At 39.4% G+C, this 18,017-nt stretch overlaps 1 protein-coding gene across 1 annotated transcript; it reads right to left on the bottom strand.

Annotated features, from left to right (window-relative positions):
• Positions 1 to 5,087: 5,087 nt before the first annotated feature.
• Positions 5,088 to 13,214, bottom strand: otx1 (orthodenticle homeobox 1). Its single transcript, XM_042434467.1, has 4 exons — positions 12,898 to 13,214; positions 10,160 to 10,349; positions 8,624 to 8,775; positions 5,088 to 6,988 (listed from the first exon to the last, which is right to left on the bottom strand). Exons 2-4 carry the CDS (start codon positions 10,254 to 10,256, stop codon positions 6,236 to 6,238), a joined length of 1,002 nt encoding a protein of 333 aa, XP_042290401.1. The 5' UTR covers positions 10,257 to 10,349; positions 12,898 to 13,214; the 3' UTR covers positions 5,088 to 6,235.
• Between the last annotated feature and the right edge of the window lie 4,803 nt (positions 13,215 to 18,017).

Below are 18,017 nucleotides of genomic sequence, written 5' to 3'. Positions count from 1 at the left end.
AGGGCCAAATACCCTAAAAGTCTGCGTACCCATTTAATAGTCAATCAATCCAAACTGTCAGTGCTAATCAAAGAAGGACGGATGAAGCTCGACGTTACAGAGAGACTCGGTGTGCTCAACTAAACCTACAGTATGCAAACCCACGAGGAATTTCATGAATGCTCTCAGCGCCTTGTGTCACAGGGGTGACTAAGCTGCTTTCACTCCACCAGCTCGGCTGTATTGGCCGCCTGGACTCAACTGTGAAATCCCCTCATAGGAACCAAAGGTACCTTCACCTTCTTTGAGTTTGGATGACAGATTCGAGAGGTTTGGTGGTGGCTTTGTTGGGTTTTTTTTTTTATTTTTTTTTTTAAAGATTGTGTGAACCTGTATAGACCCACCAGTTATATGTGCCCAGACTTGACGGTATACAAAACAAGATGCAAGAAGAAAAAGAAGAAACAGACAAAAGCAGAGAAACTGGAGACGACGGCCCGGACTACACCCACGTCGGTGTACAGTTGACCCCAGATTAACCTCCCCCAGGTAAATATAATCCTCCTCTGTATCACCTCTCACTCCTCATACCGGCCTATGAACACACCAGGATGCCAAGGTCTGGCGACAGTCGACAGCCAATGAAAGACAAGTGTGTGAGTGTGTGTGTTGTTGTTTTTTTTGTTTTTTTTCTTGTCCTGCATGGAAACAGAAGACAAGAAAGCAGTCCCAGCATGCAGGCTATCAGTGCATCTGTTGGTCCTTCGAATCTCTCTCTCACTCTCACACACGTACTTTGACGTATCGAGGTCTCGCACAACACAAATCAAATACTGGAGGATCAGTCCGGTTTCTGTCTCCTTTATCTATCTGTCTGTCTGTCTCTGTCTCTCCTAGATAGAAATCACAACCGCTCATGCAAAAACGGTCCAGCACGGTTCCAGTTCATTTCCTGGACAAGTGTGAACAAAATGTCAACAGTTTCCAGTCCACCCACATTCAGACACCTTTCACTGGAGCAGGCGAGAGGCCAAAAGGTCAACAGTCGACAACCAGTGGTGCAATCAATCGACCTATTGAACAAACTATGAAGGCGTCGGACCCTGAGCTCAGGTTGAAACAACACTTATCACACACTCGTGCACACAAGATTAGAGTGACGAACTGGGCCAATAGCGTCCTTTTTTATTAAATATCAAATATCAGCAGATGTGACGGGCTGTACTTGAACGCATCTACAGGCGAACAGGCTGAAAATCCTGTGATTAAATGTAGTTTATTAGCAGATTATGCATAATTGTTTGATTTTAGCTCCTAATTTTAAAGCTTTAAGTATCCATAAGTGTCTCTTTTAACAGTTTAGAGGCTTTTTTCACACTTGCAATAATGAAATTCAGATGAAAACACTGATTATATGCAGGTTTTGGTCATTTTAAGATGTTCAATATGACAAAATATTGGTTAGTGCCCTTAAAAAAAACATCCTGGTTGCACCTTGTGTTAACCGAAACTCTCTAAGCGCTCCAAGAATTTGGATGCCAATTACAAAAAAAAAAAAGTGTGTTAAACAAAGAGATGAACTAATTGACTGGATTATATCGTCAACTTAATCACTCTTGAACCTTTTCTAAATTAAAAGTGTTTTGTTGGTTCTTCCCTCAGGTGTGAAACCAAACCTCAGGTTAAGTTCAGACGAGGCCGTGAAGATGAAAACAACATTTTTTAACCTTTGTTTGCAACCTGCCGTAGATCTGATGAAAGAGAGAAACGAACCTTAAATACTCGGTCACATTTAAAAGAAATTATAATCTGACTAGTTTGCATTTGTGTGGTCCGAGACAAAGTGGAGTCTGATGGAAAGACGAATTTGGATTTGTGCTTTTGTAACCTCTGTTCTTGTTTTTATAATCGTTTCCATCTTGACAGAAGGATGATAATTCCTTCAATACAGTATGTTCGAGATGGTTTATCTGTCAGCATTTGTGTCTGAGGTCATCGGGTCGGATTAAGAGATACCTGCTGATTAAAGTTGTGTTTTTATACATTTAGAGTCGTTTTTAGTGCTTCTTCTGGTGCCAAAATACACTGTTAGAAGTAAATGAAGCTGATTTGTTTGGCTGCAATGTTAAAATTCAGCCTTTATCTATCAAAACAAATATAAATAATAAAAATAAATATCACCTGCAGCAACTAAAAGCAGCAGACATGAAGTATTGTATTGAGAAAACTGAACTGTGTTTTTTTTTTTTGGATGCAACTCTTTGTTGCAAAGTGAATTTCATCTTTTAATTAGTAACATCTGTATAAATGATTCATCTCAATCATCAAACTAATTGCATGTTTATCTGGAAATACTACTAATAATAATAATCCAAAATTATTTCCTAAAACTAAACAGCAGCAGAAGCAGCGACATGTAAATTAAAGTGAGACTTTTCTGATATTTTGCTGCAACTTTAGATTAAATTTAGTTGTTTTAAACTGCAAAAGATTTGAATTCTGACTTAAATTCCTCAATAAACAGCTGCAGGAGAATGAAATAATTTGCATGTTAAAAGTAAGTTATTCACACTTCTGTTATTTCTGAGCAGCAGCTTTTTCCTCTGACGCAACATTTACTATAAATAACTGGATTTTTAAAGCTTTATTTGATAAACTTGGACGTTTTTTAAGAAGCTGCTGATCATTAAATGTTTTTCTTTTCCTGCACTTTGACGAAGAAAAACGCGTCTCCTGTGTGTTTATCAGCCACATCTTTCACATTAAAGCTCACTGATGACTTTTCCTTTTTCTCATCAGCATTTTTTAGCCTTTTTTAGCTCGTTCATGTGGAGGCCTTCACTTCACTTCTCTCCACATTTTCATTTTTATTTCATTCGCTCTTTATCTTAATCTAAATATCTTATTTTCTTGAATGTATCTATTTGTTTGGGCTGTTGTGCAGGTGTTTAATTAGTTAACTAACCTGCAGGCTGCACAGAAACATTTCCTTCATGTCTGACATGTTGGCTGCAGCTTCACATCCTCAGAGGAAACATTTAATAATCTCTTCTTTTGTCAGAAACGCTTACACCGCTCCTTTTTTCTCTTTTCTTTCTCTCTCTCTCTTTTTTTTTTGTTTCAGTCGGTGTTTGAAGGTGAGCAGCTGTCTCATGTGAGACCTGTGGCTCCCCCCCCTACCCTCCCCCACGTCCCCCACCCCCCTCAAAAAAACTCCTTAAACAATCCACACAAGATTGGTCGCAAATGTTTGTTTGATGCAAATCCGAACAAATCCGCCGCTGCTCGTGGACGCTCGCTGCGCTGTTTGCGCGTCTTGGCGCAAACATGTTTAATGTCTGCAGATATTTATTCAGCTGCTGCGAGATTCATTTACATAAAGAGAGAGAAACACACGGCGGGCTGCAGCTGAAACACGATCATCCACAGGCAGGGAGGAACTCCAATATGTATCGATCAGGCTGATAATCTGATCAAGGTGATTGGAGGATCTATGGCAGAGGTTTCCAAACACGTGTCCTCTCCTCACAGGCTGCAGAAAGACTTTAATTGACTCATTTGGATGATTTTTAGGAGGTAAAAGTGTAAAATGACACAAGAAAAAGAGCAAAGATTGAACATAAATCAGAAACAAAACACTTAATATACTGTAGCTCATTTTTTTGTCTCTGTCAGACATTATTGATCATCTTGTGACCGTTTAGGCAGTGATTCACTGACCCCAAAACAAATCAAAGTAATCCGCGACACATTTTTTTAAACCTTCTCAGATTATTTAATCTGAATATAAAAAAATATTTAATAGAAACTAAAACAAAGATAAAATAACTTTAATGTAGCAGAAACGTTTCTTTCATCTTTCTAACGTGTTAATCCTCTTGTGGATGAAGGCATCTCGACCTCACTGATGGTTTAATTATCATTTCATTGAAAATTACACTAATTGAACCAGAGCTGAAACAATCAGTCAATGTATCGATTAGCTGATGTACAGAAAATCAGTCGGCTACTATTCTGATAATTGATTAGTCACTTTTCAAGCAAAAAAAAGACAAAATGATGGATTTCTGCTACTACTACTTCTTAACATGTGTCTTATGTGAAGAATACTGATCATATGAGTTTTATATTGTTAATCAGATAAAATATGAATCAATTAATCGAGAAAATAACCAGCAGATTAACCAGTGATGAAAATAATTGAGCCTTAATTAGAGCCTACAAGAAAAACTCTTCAATTCAGATTCATTTAACTCATTTAAACTTCCGTTTTTTATGTGAAATTATTTGGAAAAAACTGTACTTGCCCTTAATTTAAAAAAGTGCGCACAATTTGCACTTTTGGTGCGTCATTTCTTTGCACAAAAACAGTGATTTTTTTATTTATTTAAACCTGTTTTTTCTCTGTTATTGGCTCCTTTGCTCTCAGCGCGGCCTTCACTGTCAGTCCAAAACAACCTTGCCAGAAAACTGACGCGATTTTTTTTTTAAACTTCCCCCTCTTTTATGCCTGCGAGGATTACACACACACACACACACACACACACACACACACACTTACATCTGACCCCCTAACCTGGCCCCACCTACGTAATTACCGCATCAGAGGCAGAGAAATTCCTGCAGGTTATTTTGGAGAAACCAACTCAGGGCGCAGGAGTAATTATCACGCCATTACAGCGCTGCATTCAATTACGCCTCGATCAAATGTCTCCCGGCTCAATATTTAAGGCTTTTTAACGCCGCAGTTTAAAAAAGACACTTGGTCTCCCCTAAAGCGAGGAGAGATGTTTAGTGTTTCAATTTAAAGACAGAGACAGAAGAGGATTAAACTGGTTTGCTCTCTAAAATGGAAATGCGGGGCCTACACGCTGTTCACGGGTTGTATTAATTATGGGTTAATTTGCATTTACCCTGTTATAATTAGGAGAAGAAGAAGAAACAAGCTTTTAAATAAAAGTGTGTCTAGTTCAAATGAGAGAAAACAGGAGTTTTGAGTTTGTAATTTGCTGGTGTACATGCATCTATTAAAAAAAAATAAATAAAAAAACCCAATTTGACTCCCTGTTGGGACTCAAACAGACAGAATCCACTGTGGAGGATCAATATGACTTAACGGATCTTTATTGGATGAACATGTATGTAAAGGTGGTCGCCTTAAAGATACATTCAACATCTCACTGTCATTTTTGGAGCTATAAATCCACATTTCCTCTCCAGAAAAAGAAAAAAAAAATGTTTTGACTCCAATAATCAAGCCAAGTGCTGCGGTTCAAACATGTCCAATAATCACGACAATGCCCAAGAGGAAGAGGAGGAGGAGGAGGAGGAGGAGGAGGAAGGAGGAGGAGGTCTGCTTTGAAAATGTAGAGGCTATATATCATCCGGAAAACAAAAAAATGTAGCCAGAATATTTCTGCATCTATTATTTTTAAGATTTAGAGAGTTTTCCAAGACATTTTTCAAATTTGCTGAGTAAAACAATGTATATAAAAGCTGAAACTTTATGGCCAATTTGTTTATCTTTGGAATATTTGGAAAGATTTACATACAGTTTTTTTTTCCTTTTTTTTTCTCCCAAAGTGGTAATAAACAATTTTTCAAATTCGGGAAAAAAAACACCAACTAAACATGGTCACTGTAACTGACCCAAATACATATTTACATATTTCAGCTCCTCGATGTAGCTGACTAAAAATCTCTGTCATTCTAAAATAACAAATTTTGAGAAATAAAAACTATACAGGAGTTTTTTTTTTGTTGTTTTTTTTTTTTTTTGATTGGGTTGGAGGTAAGACGAAGGGGGGGAGCAACGGCAGGCAGTTCCTGTCGGTGCACCAGAGGGGAAAATATTCCTCCCATCCAGAGAGCCAGAGAGCTGGTGGTCAAAGGAGTTTGGTTGAAATGAATTGAGAAAAAAAAACAAAACAAAAAAACCAGTTTGGTTTTCTTAAGGTCATCCAAGAAGGGGGGCGTCTTTTAAAAACCCATTCTTCTTCTTCTTCTTCTGCTGCTCCTGATCAACTTTTCATGTTCTCTTCACAGGACTTTTGAGGGACTGTTTCTCTTCTTTTTTTAAAATTTTTAATTTTTAAAAGTGGAGACGAGAAGGAGCTGCTGCTATCTTATGGTTCATAAACTCTTTTTGTCTTTTAAAAAAAAAAAAAAAAAAAACAAGCTAATCTGGAAAACAAAAAGAAGAGGGAGCAGACGAGCAGGGAGGAGGAAAAAAAAAAAAAAAAAAAAAAAAGCCTGATCACAAGACTTGGAACCTCCAGGAGGCCTGGTCTTTGTAGTCCAAGCAGTCTGTGGTGTTAAAGTTGAGCTTCCACGAGGAGGCCGCAGTCTGCTCTTTGTAATCCAGGCAGTCGGAGGAGTTGAAGGCCAGGCTGGAGCCGCCGTAGGCCTGGTGGTGGTGGTGATGGTGGTGGTGGCCTGACGACTGGCTGATGTGGTGGTGCGGGTGGCCTGACATGGAGGAGGCCGTCATGGGGCTGAGCTGGTGGGGGTGATGGTGGGAGTGCATGGGGGCAAGGTAGGAGCCACAGTCCACGCCGCTGAAGTAGGAGCTGGAGGGGGCGGGGTAGCCTTGGCCGTAGCCCGGCGTCTGGTTGTAGGACATGGGGTAGGAGGTGGCGGCGGCGGCGGAGCCTGACATTGAGCGCTGCATACAGGAGGCGTTAGAAGGGGGTCCGGGCTCAGGGAGAGGGGCCACGGCTGGAGCGGGAGCGTTTCCGGGGGAGATAGCGGGGCTCCAGATGGAGGAGACGGTGCTGATGGAGGTAGAGGTGCTGCTGAGCGCCGCCGCCGGGCCCGTGTGATTGGTGGAAGAGGACGAGGACGAGGACGAGCCCGTGCTGGAGACGGCAGGAGGCGTGAACTGGCCGCTGCTCTCTGATCCGGTGCTCTCTCGGGCCGGAGAAGACTTCTTCTTAGGCGGCCTGGCTTTGGCACTGCTGCCGCTCTGCTGCTGCTGGCGACACTTGGCCCTCCGGTTCTTGAACCACACCTGCAACCGAGAACAACCGAGCCAGGAGTTAGCAAGCGTACACATAAATAACTGCAGCATTTCATCAAAAAAAAAAAAAAAAAAGAAGAAGAAGATAGTCCTGGGCCATGCTGGGAGTACATTATGGAGGAAAATTGTGGGTTATTAGCCATCAAGGTTCATTTCCACCCCGGCCCCTTGGCTCGGACCAGCCAGGGGTCCAATTTCATACCTGGTAGACGGCTCTAAGATAACAGGCTATTGGGTTTCACCACACAGTAGGGTAACTCTAGAGCACCGAGAGGGTAGGATCATGTAGAGCATTTTGTTTCACACACACATTCAGAGAATAACTCAAATTGTCAGAGAGAGAGAGAGAGAGGCTTGCCTTGGTTTTCCCCTAATGCCTCTGAAGAGTAGTATTTGTTCAACATGGTAGTACACCAGTGAGTTTCTGGAGTATTTGCTGGACTAGTCCTGGTCTCTTCATTACCTCGCCGCCATATTTCAGATCAAATTACACAGCCTTCAGTTGTATTGCATCAAATAATAATGAAAGAATCTACTGTTTTCAATAGACTCTAACGTTTGTCTCTATAATTGTGTCACTTATTTCTGTTTACATCAAAACTCACATGCAGTTTGGTCTGTTGGATGCTTGCTCACTGCCAAAATGAAATAAAGTTTTGACAAATAAATAATTATGAGCTAAACCAGAAACATAGGTGGGGAATATGAGATTATATAAATAACCACTTGAACACAACCATCAACATCCAGTTGCCCCCAACACTTATTGATCAAAAATCAATCCATACGTCCGTTATTATCCACTTTAAAAAGGGGCTTAAATGACTGTAATCAAGAGCTACCAGACTTGAAATTATACCTATAGCTTAATTATGTCATTTTCTTCTTAAATTAAATGAGAAAGTAGTGTTTTGAGAAATTACTGGTGTTAAAATTTTAAAAAAAGGTTTCAGGTTTGGTGATGATATGACACCTAAGCCATTTAGCCTAACTAACGGTCAGTTTAGCTAACTATAGGCTAACCCAACTAAGCTAATTATAACTGCTGTAATATACATAAATTAGGACACCAACGGTCGATTTCAAGGACATACACGAACATTTAAATCATTTTTAAAAACACATACATGCTTCCAGAGAGTGATAAGCAAAGACACAACTGACTATTATACTTTTAAAATAAATAAATAAATAAATGCGCTAAGGCTAATTAATTTCCTATAAGGTAGCTCCTCATAATCGATGCTAATGAGGGGCTAGCTAGGAGTTGCAGTTGAAATGCTGGTTTAACTATTTACAATAAATTAAGTTGCCATTTTATCATTATACTTTTAGCATTAGAACGTTAATGGGAAGCCAAATTTAGCCGGAAAAATACCTTTTAAAACGTATTTGTGTGTTTAAAAAATGGCCTGTTTGATGTTAGCAAATAGCATAATTTAATACCAAAAGTTACCAACGTCTATGGAGAGTTAACGGTAAGTGTTGAACGTTAACGTTAGTGTTCATGGTTAGTATTGACCGTTAGTGTCGACCGTTGGGCCCGGTAGGTTTGTGTTTTTTTGGAGACGTTTCCACACTTTAACTGAACACACGGAGGTGCAAAGGAAATATTTTATTTCTTGCCTGGACTCTGGACTCGGGCAGGTTGATTTTCAGTGCGACCTCCTCCCGCATAAAGATGTCCGGGTAGCGGGTTTTGGCGAATAGAGACTCCAGGACGTCGAGCTGGGAGCGGGTGAAGGTTGTCCGCTCCCTCCGCTGCTTCCTGGGAGTCGCTGCGGAGCAAAACGACACGGAAGAAACACAAGAGAGCCGTTAATAAAAGTGCTAATAACGATGTTCATAATAATGAGTTTCTGCTCAGACTGTGAAGTCTGCTGTGGAAAATAATTAAAATACATCACTTTATCCTTAATTAATCAGCGTAAAACAAAAATTAAAATCTTAGAGGAGCTTTCCGTTGGGTGAAATTGTAACGCGTTTTCTCATTATTGATCATTATTGTTTATGATCAGTAGCACTGACTTCACTTATCCTGCAGACGTAGAGAAATTAACTTCTAACCGACATTTTTATTTTAGTTTACACCGATAAAAGTCGAGACATAAACTAGACAAAAAATAATAATAAAAAATAAGAACAAAAAGAAAAGGTTTCTGACAGGCAAAGTGGAGGTAAAACCCATTTCAAATAACTTAATAGGCTGTTATCATGTGTACAATTTATGTTATAATGATAATTCATGGTGCACATACATCATACTTTAACTGCTTAACAAAATACAAAGACACTTGATGTGTGATTTTTGTCTTGTCCTGAACATTTTGTATCATTATTTTTTTGTCCATATAAGCAGAGTTATTATAGTTTTATATTTTTTCAGAGTGGCTGTACTCGTTTCAGTTTAGTTTTTTTATTGTTTAAAAATGTCTAGTTCAGTTTTTATTAGTTTCAGTATCAGTTTTAGTTGTTTTAATTATTATAATATGGAGGGGTATCTGTCAGGGTCAAGATTTAATAAGTTCAGAATAGTTATTACAATATAAACACGACAGTTGACTCTAGTCATTTATATAAATATATAATACATGTCTGTATATTTATAGCCTACAGTAGTATTAGACTTTATACTATATAGTCTCAATAAACCAGCCTCCTCATGCTTGTTGACACATTTGACATGAAAGAAAACTAAGACATTTTCTGTGTATTTTTTTTTTTTATTTTAGTTAGTTTTGTAAGAACACAGTAGTCTATTGTTTTAATTACTTTTTTTCTTAAGTCTACATTATATTTTTATTTCAGTTAAATAAAAATGTTTTTCACACCTAGTTTTAGTTTTTAAGTTTAGTTTTAGTTAACTATAATAAACTCGCATATTAGCCCAAAACACACTAGTACGTTATTATTATTGTTGTTATCCTGCTATTATTACCGTTGTATCATCATCATTGTTATTATTATTATTATTATTATTATTATTATTATTATTATTATTGCACACTAATTCACTTTTTAGTAGCCTAATTTTCTTCATGAAGAACACTTTTCTCCTTTTTTTTTGTCCAATGGCATTTATGTTTTTAAAAAGGTGTGTGTGTGTGTGTGTGTATGTAGATATATAAGTGTGTGTATGTGTGTGTGTGTGTGTGCTCCTACCTGGGTAGCCCACTGAGGGGTGCAGCAGGTCCATGGCAGCGCCGCTCAGCCCCAGGCCGTTGACGCCGTAGGGGGGCTGTTTGAGGTAGGACATCATGCTACAGGCGGTCACTGCTCCACCCAGCTCAGGCCAGTGGTTCGGTTTCCCCCGATGCTGCAGCTTGACGGGACAGGGGGCCGATCCAAGTCACTGCACACACACACACAAAATGTATTTTAAAACAAGATGAATCAAAGCCAGCTGTCACTGCAAAAGTTAGTTTTGGAAGAGAGAGAGAGAGAGAAAATATGGATCCTGAACCAGGAGAAGATTGTTTTTATCATCCAACATTTGAGAAAGAAACTGTTGTGTTTTATTTGGAAATCCCTCTTTCCAGACAAATGTATTCAAAGTGGAAACACGCATGAAAACACTATAAATAAACAGCCGTCATTACAGTGAAGTACCTGACAAATCCTGCTCATAATTTACTGGCACTTGGATATAAAAACCACGACAGAGACGCACATGAAACCGCTTCAGAAATATTAGATTTTGGGGGGACAGTCGGGGTCAAACGGCTGCCAGATCCGCTCCAAGTCAAACCTCAGCGGAGAAAACAAACCTGCAAACTGAAGCTACACAACTTTTCATTTATAAGAACAAGACTTTATATCATCTGTTTAAACTGACAAACCTCCAGAATATAAAATAAAAGCATCGATAAAAGGAGGAAACACACATGAACATTGTCAATAAATCACTGCTTCCCTGAAAAGACTGTTTGTGTTGATTTGAATATATATTTATGTTTTGTTTACTTGTGTACTGTCTCTATTTTATCTTTATGTATTATTCACTTTTTCTCTGCTGCAGCTACAGTTTGTTGTAAATAGATACACTTCACTTTTTTCTTTTTTTTTTTTTACACCAGAAACACTTTGATCCTCAAACAGTGATTAATAATTCAATCAAAAATAAATGACATCTATTATGTAATGTACCGTTTAAAAGCTCTGAATGTCAATAAGATCAATAATCAGGGTAAAAAAATAAAAAAAAGACAGAAAATATCTTGTAAAATGACGCATTTTGGTCAAACTTTCACTCATTTTAAAGTCATAATGGAAAATTAATTTTACATTTTGCAATAAAAAGTGCAGGGTTATTATTCTGTGTTGAATCTTTTTGTTAAAGTTGAAACCTTTGAATAAAAGCACACTGAGTACAATATGAGTGTGTGTGTGTGTGTGTGGAGGCCTGCACACACACACACACACACACACACACACACACACACACACAGCGCGTAAAAAGCTGGATTATGGATGTGATTTGATAATGTATAAAATCACAGCTGCGCCTGTGTGAAGTCTTTTCTGTTCTCGGTCATTCTGTTTGTTTCGGGTCGTCAAACTTTGTGTGTTTTTCTGACCACAACAAGACTCCTGCGGCTCTTCAGCTCCCGGCTGAAATTAACTGAATCCACATTAAAATAATAATAATAATAATAATAAAAAGAAGGAAAGAAAAATCCAGCTGCAGTAATGTAACATCACTCTTCTTTTTATTAAAAAAGCCAAAGATGTGAGGAGTCAGTTTTAACAGTTTTATCTTTTAAGAAATCATCTTTAATGTTTGTTCTCTTCTTTATTTTAACGCTCAGGAGAAAATAATTAAACTCCACTGGAAATAAAGGCTAATTTACTTCATTTTCTCCAGATTATAACAAACAGTAAATTAATATTTTCTATAACTATGATATTTAATTCCTCTCTGTGCCTATTTAATTATAAACAACATCCGTTTATGTGTGTTTGTTTCTCTCAGTAAAAGAGATTCAATTAAAAAGGTTAAAATTTAGGAGAAAATGAGCACAAAGCGTTTTGAATTTAAAACAAGTATCTGAAACATTAATCTCACCTGCAGAGAAGAGCTTTGACTTTTTTCATTCTTTTTTTTTATATCCTGGTGAAGGTTTTAAAAGTTGGATATTATATTTAATTTGAACTCCTCAGTGGAGAGTTTCAGCCCTGCAGTGTGAATTCAATTAGTTAATCTAAAAAAAAAAAAAGGGAAGAGATTATTTTTAACAATGAGCTCCTAACTGACCAAAAGAAAAAGGAAAAAAAACCCAAACCTGAACCAGACAAACGTGTATTCCAGCGGCTTCTAACGCCGCGTTTCCAGCTCTGCCAGGCCGGAGTGAAAAGGCGAGATCTCGGTGCAAATGAACTCAATTAGAATTTAGATTAGACCTCCGGGGAGAGAGAGCGTTTCAGAAGGGCTCTTATCAGCAAAATAAATTAACAAAAACCAAAACACGCCTCTCCAATTATCTACTAAGTGGTTCAAACGTTTTAATGGCCAATTGCACTCAAAAAAAAGGAAGAAAAAAAAAAAACCTCCACATGGATGAATCGGAATAGAAATATGAAAATTATCTACTCTGGGAGGAAGTTGACTTCATTTATCCAGTTCAAGCTGAAGTCCTCCACGCTGCGGATTAATTGAAATCTCCGCAAAAAACAATTCACACAAGCGTTTTCACACCACGTATCACTGTTTGTTTTTTGAAATGAATGCAACGTTTGGAGAGAAAAAAAAGTGACTTTTTCTGTCGCTTTTTTACACTTGAGCTGCTCGTGTTAATGATGCACAGTTTTGTTGCTCGCGTGCAAACTGCGGCTCAGAGTAAAAAAAATAGAAAAATACGCATAAAACATTAAATTAGTGAGAGAAAAGAAAGCAACGTTACCTTGTTTTTTTCTCTCCTTCCCTTCTCCTGAGCTCTCGGGCCACAAGAGGAAAGCAGCAGTAAAATTATCCAGCAGTAGGAAGTCTGCAGGGCACAAAACTCAAGCAGCAGCAGCGGCAGACTTGCTCAAAAACAATCAACAGTGCGCAAACCGAGCAGCATCACGGACAAACACGCAGCCAGGTTAACCGCACACAAGCGTCACCGCGTCCTCGGTGCGGTTCCGGGTGTTTTTACAGCCAAATAAATCAAACTCATTTGCTTTCAGGGGGCTTGTCGTTGTCTGTCAGAGTGTTAAGGTTTCTAATGGAGATTGATCACCTTCTCTCCGCCCCGCGCCTCTATGAGCGGAGGACACCTGCGGATCCGCCTCCTGCAGCCAATCGGCGCGCGTCTCCCGGCTGACGGACGGCGACGGCGGCCTATAGACGCGTAGCTGCAGCTCTGAGAGCCCACTCCCACTCATATCCCCCTCTTCCCTCCCTCCCTCCCTCCTCCTCCTCCTCCTCCTCAGGTCCCGGTCCCGAGACCTAGACGAACCACAGAGAGGTTTTAAAAAGATGGAAATGTTTCACAGGCCTGCTGGAGAGACTGAGTGCTTCAGAGAGCGCAGGCCTGCGTGCGCTCTGCTGTGCGCCAAAGTGCGCAAAGGCAGAAACTGTCTTTAGAGGATATATATACATATATATTCACATTTTATAGGAAGAAGTGATTATTTTGTTATTTTAACGCAGCTCACAAGAAAAAGAAGCATTTTTTGGAGCCACCAAGAAGAGAAACAAACTAAATCTGCGGATTTTTCTTTCAACTGAAGCAGCAAAAACTCATTTTCTGCTAAAATCCTTCAGTTTTCTTGTTGTCTTGATACACAGAGGTTTTATTTTCCTCTAAAGCATTAAATTGTTTGTTAAATGAAATTTAAAAAAAAAATCATCACTCAGAACGTTTCAGGAGAAAGAATATGTAGGAATCAAAGAAGACATTTGTTCCGAGGATTAAAAAGATCTTTTAAAAACTGTGTTTAGTTTGACAGAAAGCTTCCTGTTAGTTCATCAACAAAACAAAAACACATTTACAGAGAAGAAGCCTCAGCTGCTTTTTACTGGGACACTTATTCCTGCTGTTCATTCCTCTCATGATGTCGCACAAAAAGTCAAAAATAAAAAGGAAGTTAAATTTATCCATTTTGATTTTTATTGTGATACGCCCCCCCCCCCCCCCTTCCTCCTCCTCCTCCTCCTCCTCCTTCTCTCTCTCTCTCTCCACACACACACACACACCAGTCTCATGAATATTAATGAGGTCTAATCCCCATTTAGAATTACATTTGAGGATGGTTGACGTAAAGTTTAATAGGGATAGACCTCCAACTCACTGCGGAAGAAAAAGAATCCACAGAAGAAGAAAAAATCAGCAGCAAAAAAAAAAAAAAAAAAAAAAGCTGCGGTCACTGAATCAAATCCTGCACTTTATGCGGATGTTTTTAATGTGTTTTTAACTCATCACAGACAAAACAAACTGGGGTTTTTGGAGGTTTTTTTTTTCATTTCTGGCTTGTGTGTCAGAGAGGGGTCGTGGAGATGCAGCTCAGCTCGAGCTTCTCTTCTTTGTGGATCCAAAAAAAACCATCAACTTCTGTAAATGAGGCCTGAGCTGAAAGCGAGCTAATGTTCAGACAGAGAGAAAGAGAGAGAGAGAGAGGGAGAGAGAGAGAGAGGGAGAGAGAGAGAGAGAGAGTGGAGGGATGGAAATTACATTTTTGTGTGTGTGTGTGTGTGTGTGGGGGGGGGGGGGGGGTATCAAAGTGGAGGCCGATGGGACTTAAAAGTCATCGACGAGAGCACTTTGACAGAGAAACTTAGACATCAATAGTCGGCGGAGCAAAAAAAAAAAAAAAAAAAGGGGGATCAAGTATGTTGGAGGTTGTGTGTGGAGGCCTGTAGTGATGCTGCTCGGAGGTTAAAGGCACCTGAACGCACCAAAAACGCACGTAGACGCACCTTAACAGTCATTTAAATGGGTAAATCCGTGTTTTTACGCACAGAGACGCCAAGAAAAAAAATAATCAAAAAGTCAGACTAAGTGAAGTCAAATGTGTGAATGGGAGGTGAACAAAGAAGAGGCGTTGTAAAGTTTTTTTTCTGAGAGTTTTTGGCGGTTAATTCATGCGGGTTTGTGCTGCATGGCTGCTGACTGGAGGTCAAACACTTTTTACGCACCGTTTTATTTCCACCACATCTGAAGTCCGAGCAGTCAGAGGGCCCGTGGAGGCTCTGACTGAAATACCATCACCCCTCCTCTCAACACACACACACACACACAGGCCCCGTTAAATTATGCAAAAAGGCCATTCAACAAATATGGCCCTCACAACACAAAAGAGACGGGTTATTCTGATATTTCCTCTACATTTCTTGTTTTTTTCTCCCCCCCTCTCTCTTCTCTCGATGTAAGACCCCGAGATAAACCCCTGAACAAGTATCAAGTTATCAAGTTGCACCAACCTTTTGTAATAAGAGTATTTTGTCTAATCCCAAATTGCAGTTGAATTTTCTTAATGCTGAGCTGGTAAAGCCTCGGATTAGGCGGCGAGGAGAGGAGGGGGAAAAGTTTTGTCCCTTCAGCCGGCAGGATTGGAAGCGGGGATCTGCGGGGATGTTGTCGGTGCTTATTAAAACGATGATGCATAAAACACAGTGTTGCAGGAGCCCCGGCGCTCGCTGCACGGTGGAGACCCGGGAGGCTCCCTCAGGTGCAGTTTTTTGGACGGCGGCTAGGGAAGGAAGTAACGGCAGAGGGCCGAGCGGCTCTCAGCACCTGTGAGGTGAGGCCAGGAGACATCAAAGCTCAGGAGATAATCCATTCAGCTGAAGGATCCTCAGCTGCACAGCTGCGCCGAGGCACCGCCGCTTTTTACGCAGCGCGTCGCTCTTATTCTCTGTAAAAATAGGAAACTAACTGAAATGTTTTTTTTCCTCCACTCACTTCTACTTCCACAGGAGCGTTAAAGACTCGAGTGATGCTGCAGAGGTAAGACAGGGCTGTTTCTGTCATTTTATTTACTGCTAATTCTACAAAAAAAAAAAAAACACATGCATCAAAATTGTTAAAATGTGGGTTTATCAGCTGATTATTTCTTTCATTAAAGTATTTTTTTTAGTAAAGCTGATTGAAGATGAAGGAATTTAAAACTGATTTAACAGAAGCAAAAAAATCTAAACTAATTCCGGAGTAAAAGTGAAGTTTTACGCGCGAATTGTCAGCTTTTAAAACACTACAGAAAACATTTTAACAATCTAAACAACAAGTTTAAATCCATCTACAAGTGACAGACGATGTGAGTCATTTTTTAAGTTTTCCTCTCTCTCACACACACACACACACACACACATACAGCCATCTGACGGCACCGAGCTAAACGTCCTTCGCCGTTTTTCTTTTTGGGCTCTTTGGCGTTATTCTCCACATTTACAGCCTCCCGTGATAAACGCGCTATAACGCAAAGTAAAACAAAAAAAGCGCCTCCGGGGAGGGGGAAGAGACGCGCGTAATGTGCGTAATGTGCACGTACAGTCGGGTCCCAAGCAGAGAAGAAACGAATCAGCAAATTAATTTCAAAGTATTAGAAAGGCCGGGGAGGACGTCTGCTGTCACAACCTATTTTCCTGCTTTAATCGGGGATGGGAGGCTGCCTGCGGGGATGGAGCGGAGGGTTAAACTACGGACACTCTGATTTTTATTACAGGGACACGTTTTTACTGTTTATTTCAGGCTGCGCAGTCAGGAAGCCGGTGCAAGATAAATAAGTGCAATTAAAAGGAGGTGATTTTTTTTCTCCATCTTTAAAAAAAAAAAAAGAATATCGACAGTTTTCTCTCGACCTTCTAGTTTTTATTCCTCCCTCCATCCATCCATCCATCCATCTCTGCCATGGCTGCGGGTGACCGAGTCTCTCCAGCTCTGCCCCCCGTCTGCAGCGCGCACAGAAGCGGCCCAAGGAGAAAAAAAAAAAAAAAAAAAACATCTGCTCGGTACAAAGTGATTTCTCTAATCTTCCTCGGAGGAACCTGCTCAGCACCGACCTCAAACAAACACACACACACACACACATATACACACACACACACACAAAAACCCAGAACGCCAATTTTAATTTATAAACACGCACAAGTCGCAGGGGAATTGAACAAGAGCGCAGAATAATAAAGCGTTGCTAAACGCAGCGCAGTGATATAGGAGCCACTGATGTGTTTACATTTCAATAACTTTATGTGAAAAGAAGAAAAAACAAACAAACACAGGGAAATAGTCTGGAGCACGTGCAGGTAAAATGGATAAATTGATAAAGAAGAAGGAAAGTATTGATTAGAAATGTATCTGCAATTGTAAAAAATAGTGAATATATAAGAAAAAACATAATAAATTAGACTTTTAACGCAGCATTTTATTAAAATTCATCGTTAAATTGTTAAGAAAATTATAAAACTGGTCGCAGATTAAATACTTGCAGCTTTAAAAACCTCTAATATTTGTTTCCTGAGGGGTTAAAAATAAATCCAGCACACGCTGCTTTGTGGAGTATGAAATCATAAGGACTTTATTGAAGACTTGGGTTATGACACTGGAATAAATAAACAGATAAATGTTCACACTTAAAAAGGACAACTGCACCAGATGTGGAGCTCTAAAGAGATGCATGTGTGTGTGTATATAAGCATATTTCTCCTCTTCAGGATACAATAAATAGAAATCAAAAAAAAAAAAAAAAAAGTTGTTGAGCAAAAAAAATGCACATGAAATGAAATGTGATGGTAGTTTTCACTTACAAGCAGCTTTTATAGGACAAACGGCAATAAATAATATATATATATTTTACTTTCAACTGCATGAATCCTGAAAAAAAGAAAACAAAAAAAAAACCCAGAGGATTTTGGAAGCTATTGGTCAGAGCAGTGATGAAAATATACAACATGAGATTATTATTATTATTTTTTTTTTAAACATGATCTTTCTTTTGGTAAACTGCTTTCAAGCCAAGACAATAAAAAAAGCAATAGGAAAGTTAAGATTTATGCAAGATTTATGAACGGTGTGCGTCCCCCCCCCCCCTCCCTCCCCCT

Source organism: Thunnus maccoyii, chromosome 14, assembly GCF_910596095.1.
Source record: "Thunnus maccoyii chromosome 14, fThuMac1.1, whole genome shotgun sequence".
Lineage (NCBI taxonomy): Eukaryota > Metazoa > Chordata > Actinopteri > Scombriformes > Scombridae > Thunnus > Thunnus maccoyii.
Note: the sequence above shows the minus strand (reverse complement) of the source record. Positions and strands in the feature narration are given on the sequence as shown.

Excerpts from the sequence above, each read along its gene's own strand:
- otx1 (XM_042434467.1), bottom strand. The coding sequence starts at position 10,256 with ATGATGTCCTACCTCAAACAGCCCCCCTACGGCGTCAACGGCCTGGGG. Across the intron at positions 8,776-10,159 it reads CCCCTCAGTGGGCTACCCAG|CGACTCCCAGGAAGCAGCGG; the intron begins GTAGGAGCACAC and ends TTTGCTCCGCAG. Across the intron at positions 6,989-8,623 it reads TGCCCGAGTCCAGAGTCCAG|GTGTGGTTCAAGAACCGGAG; the intron begins GCAAGAAATAAA and ends TCTCGGTTGCAG.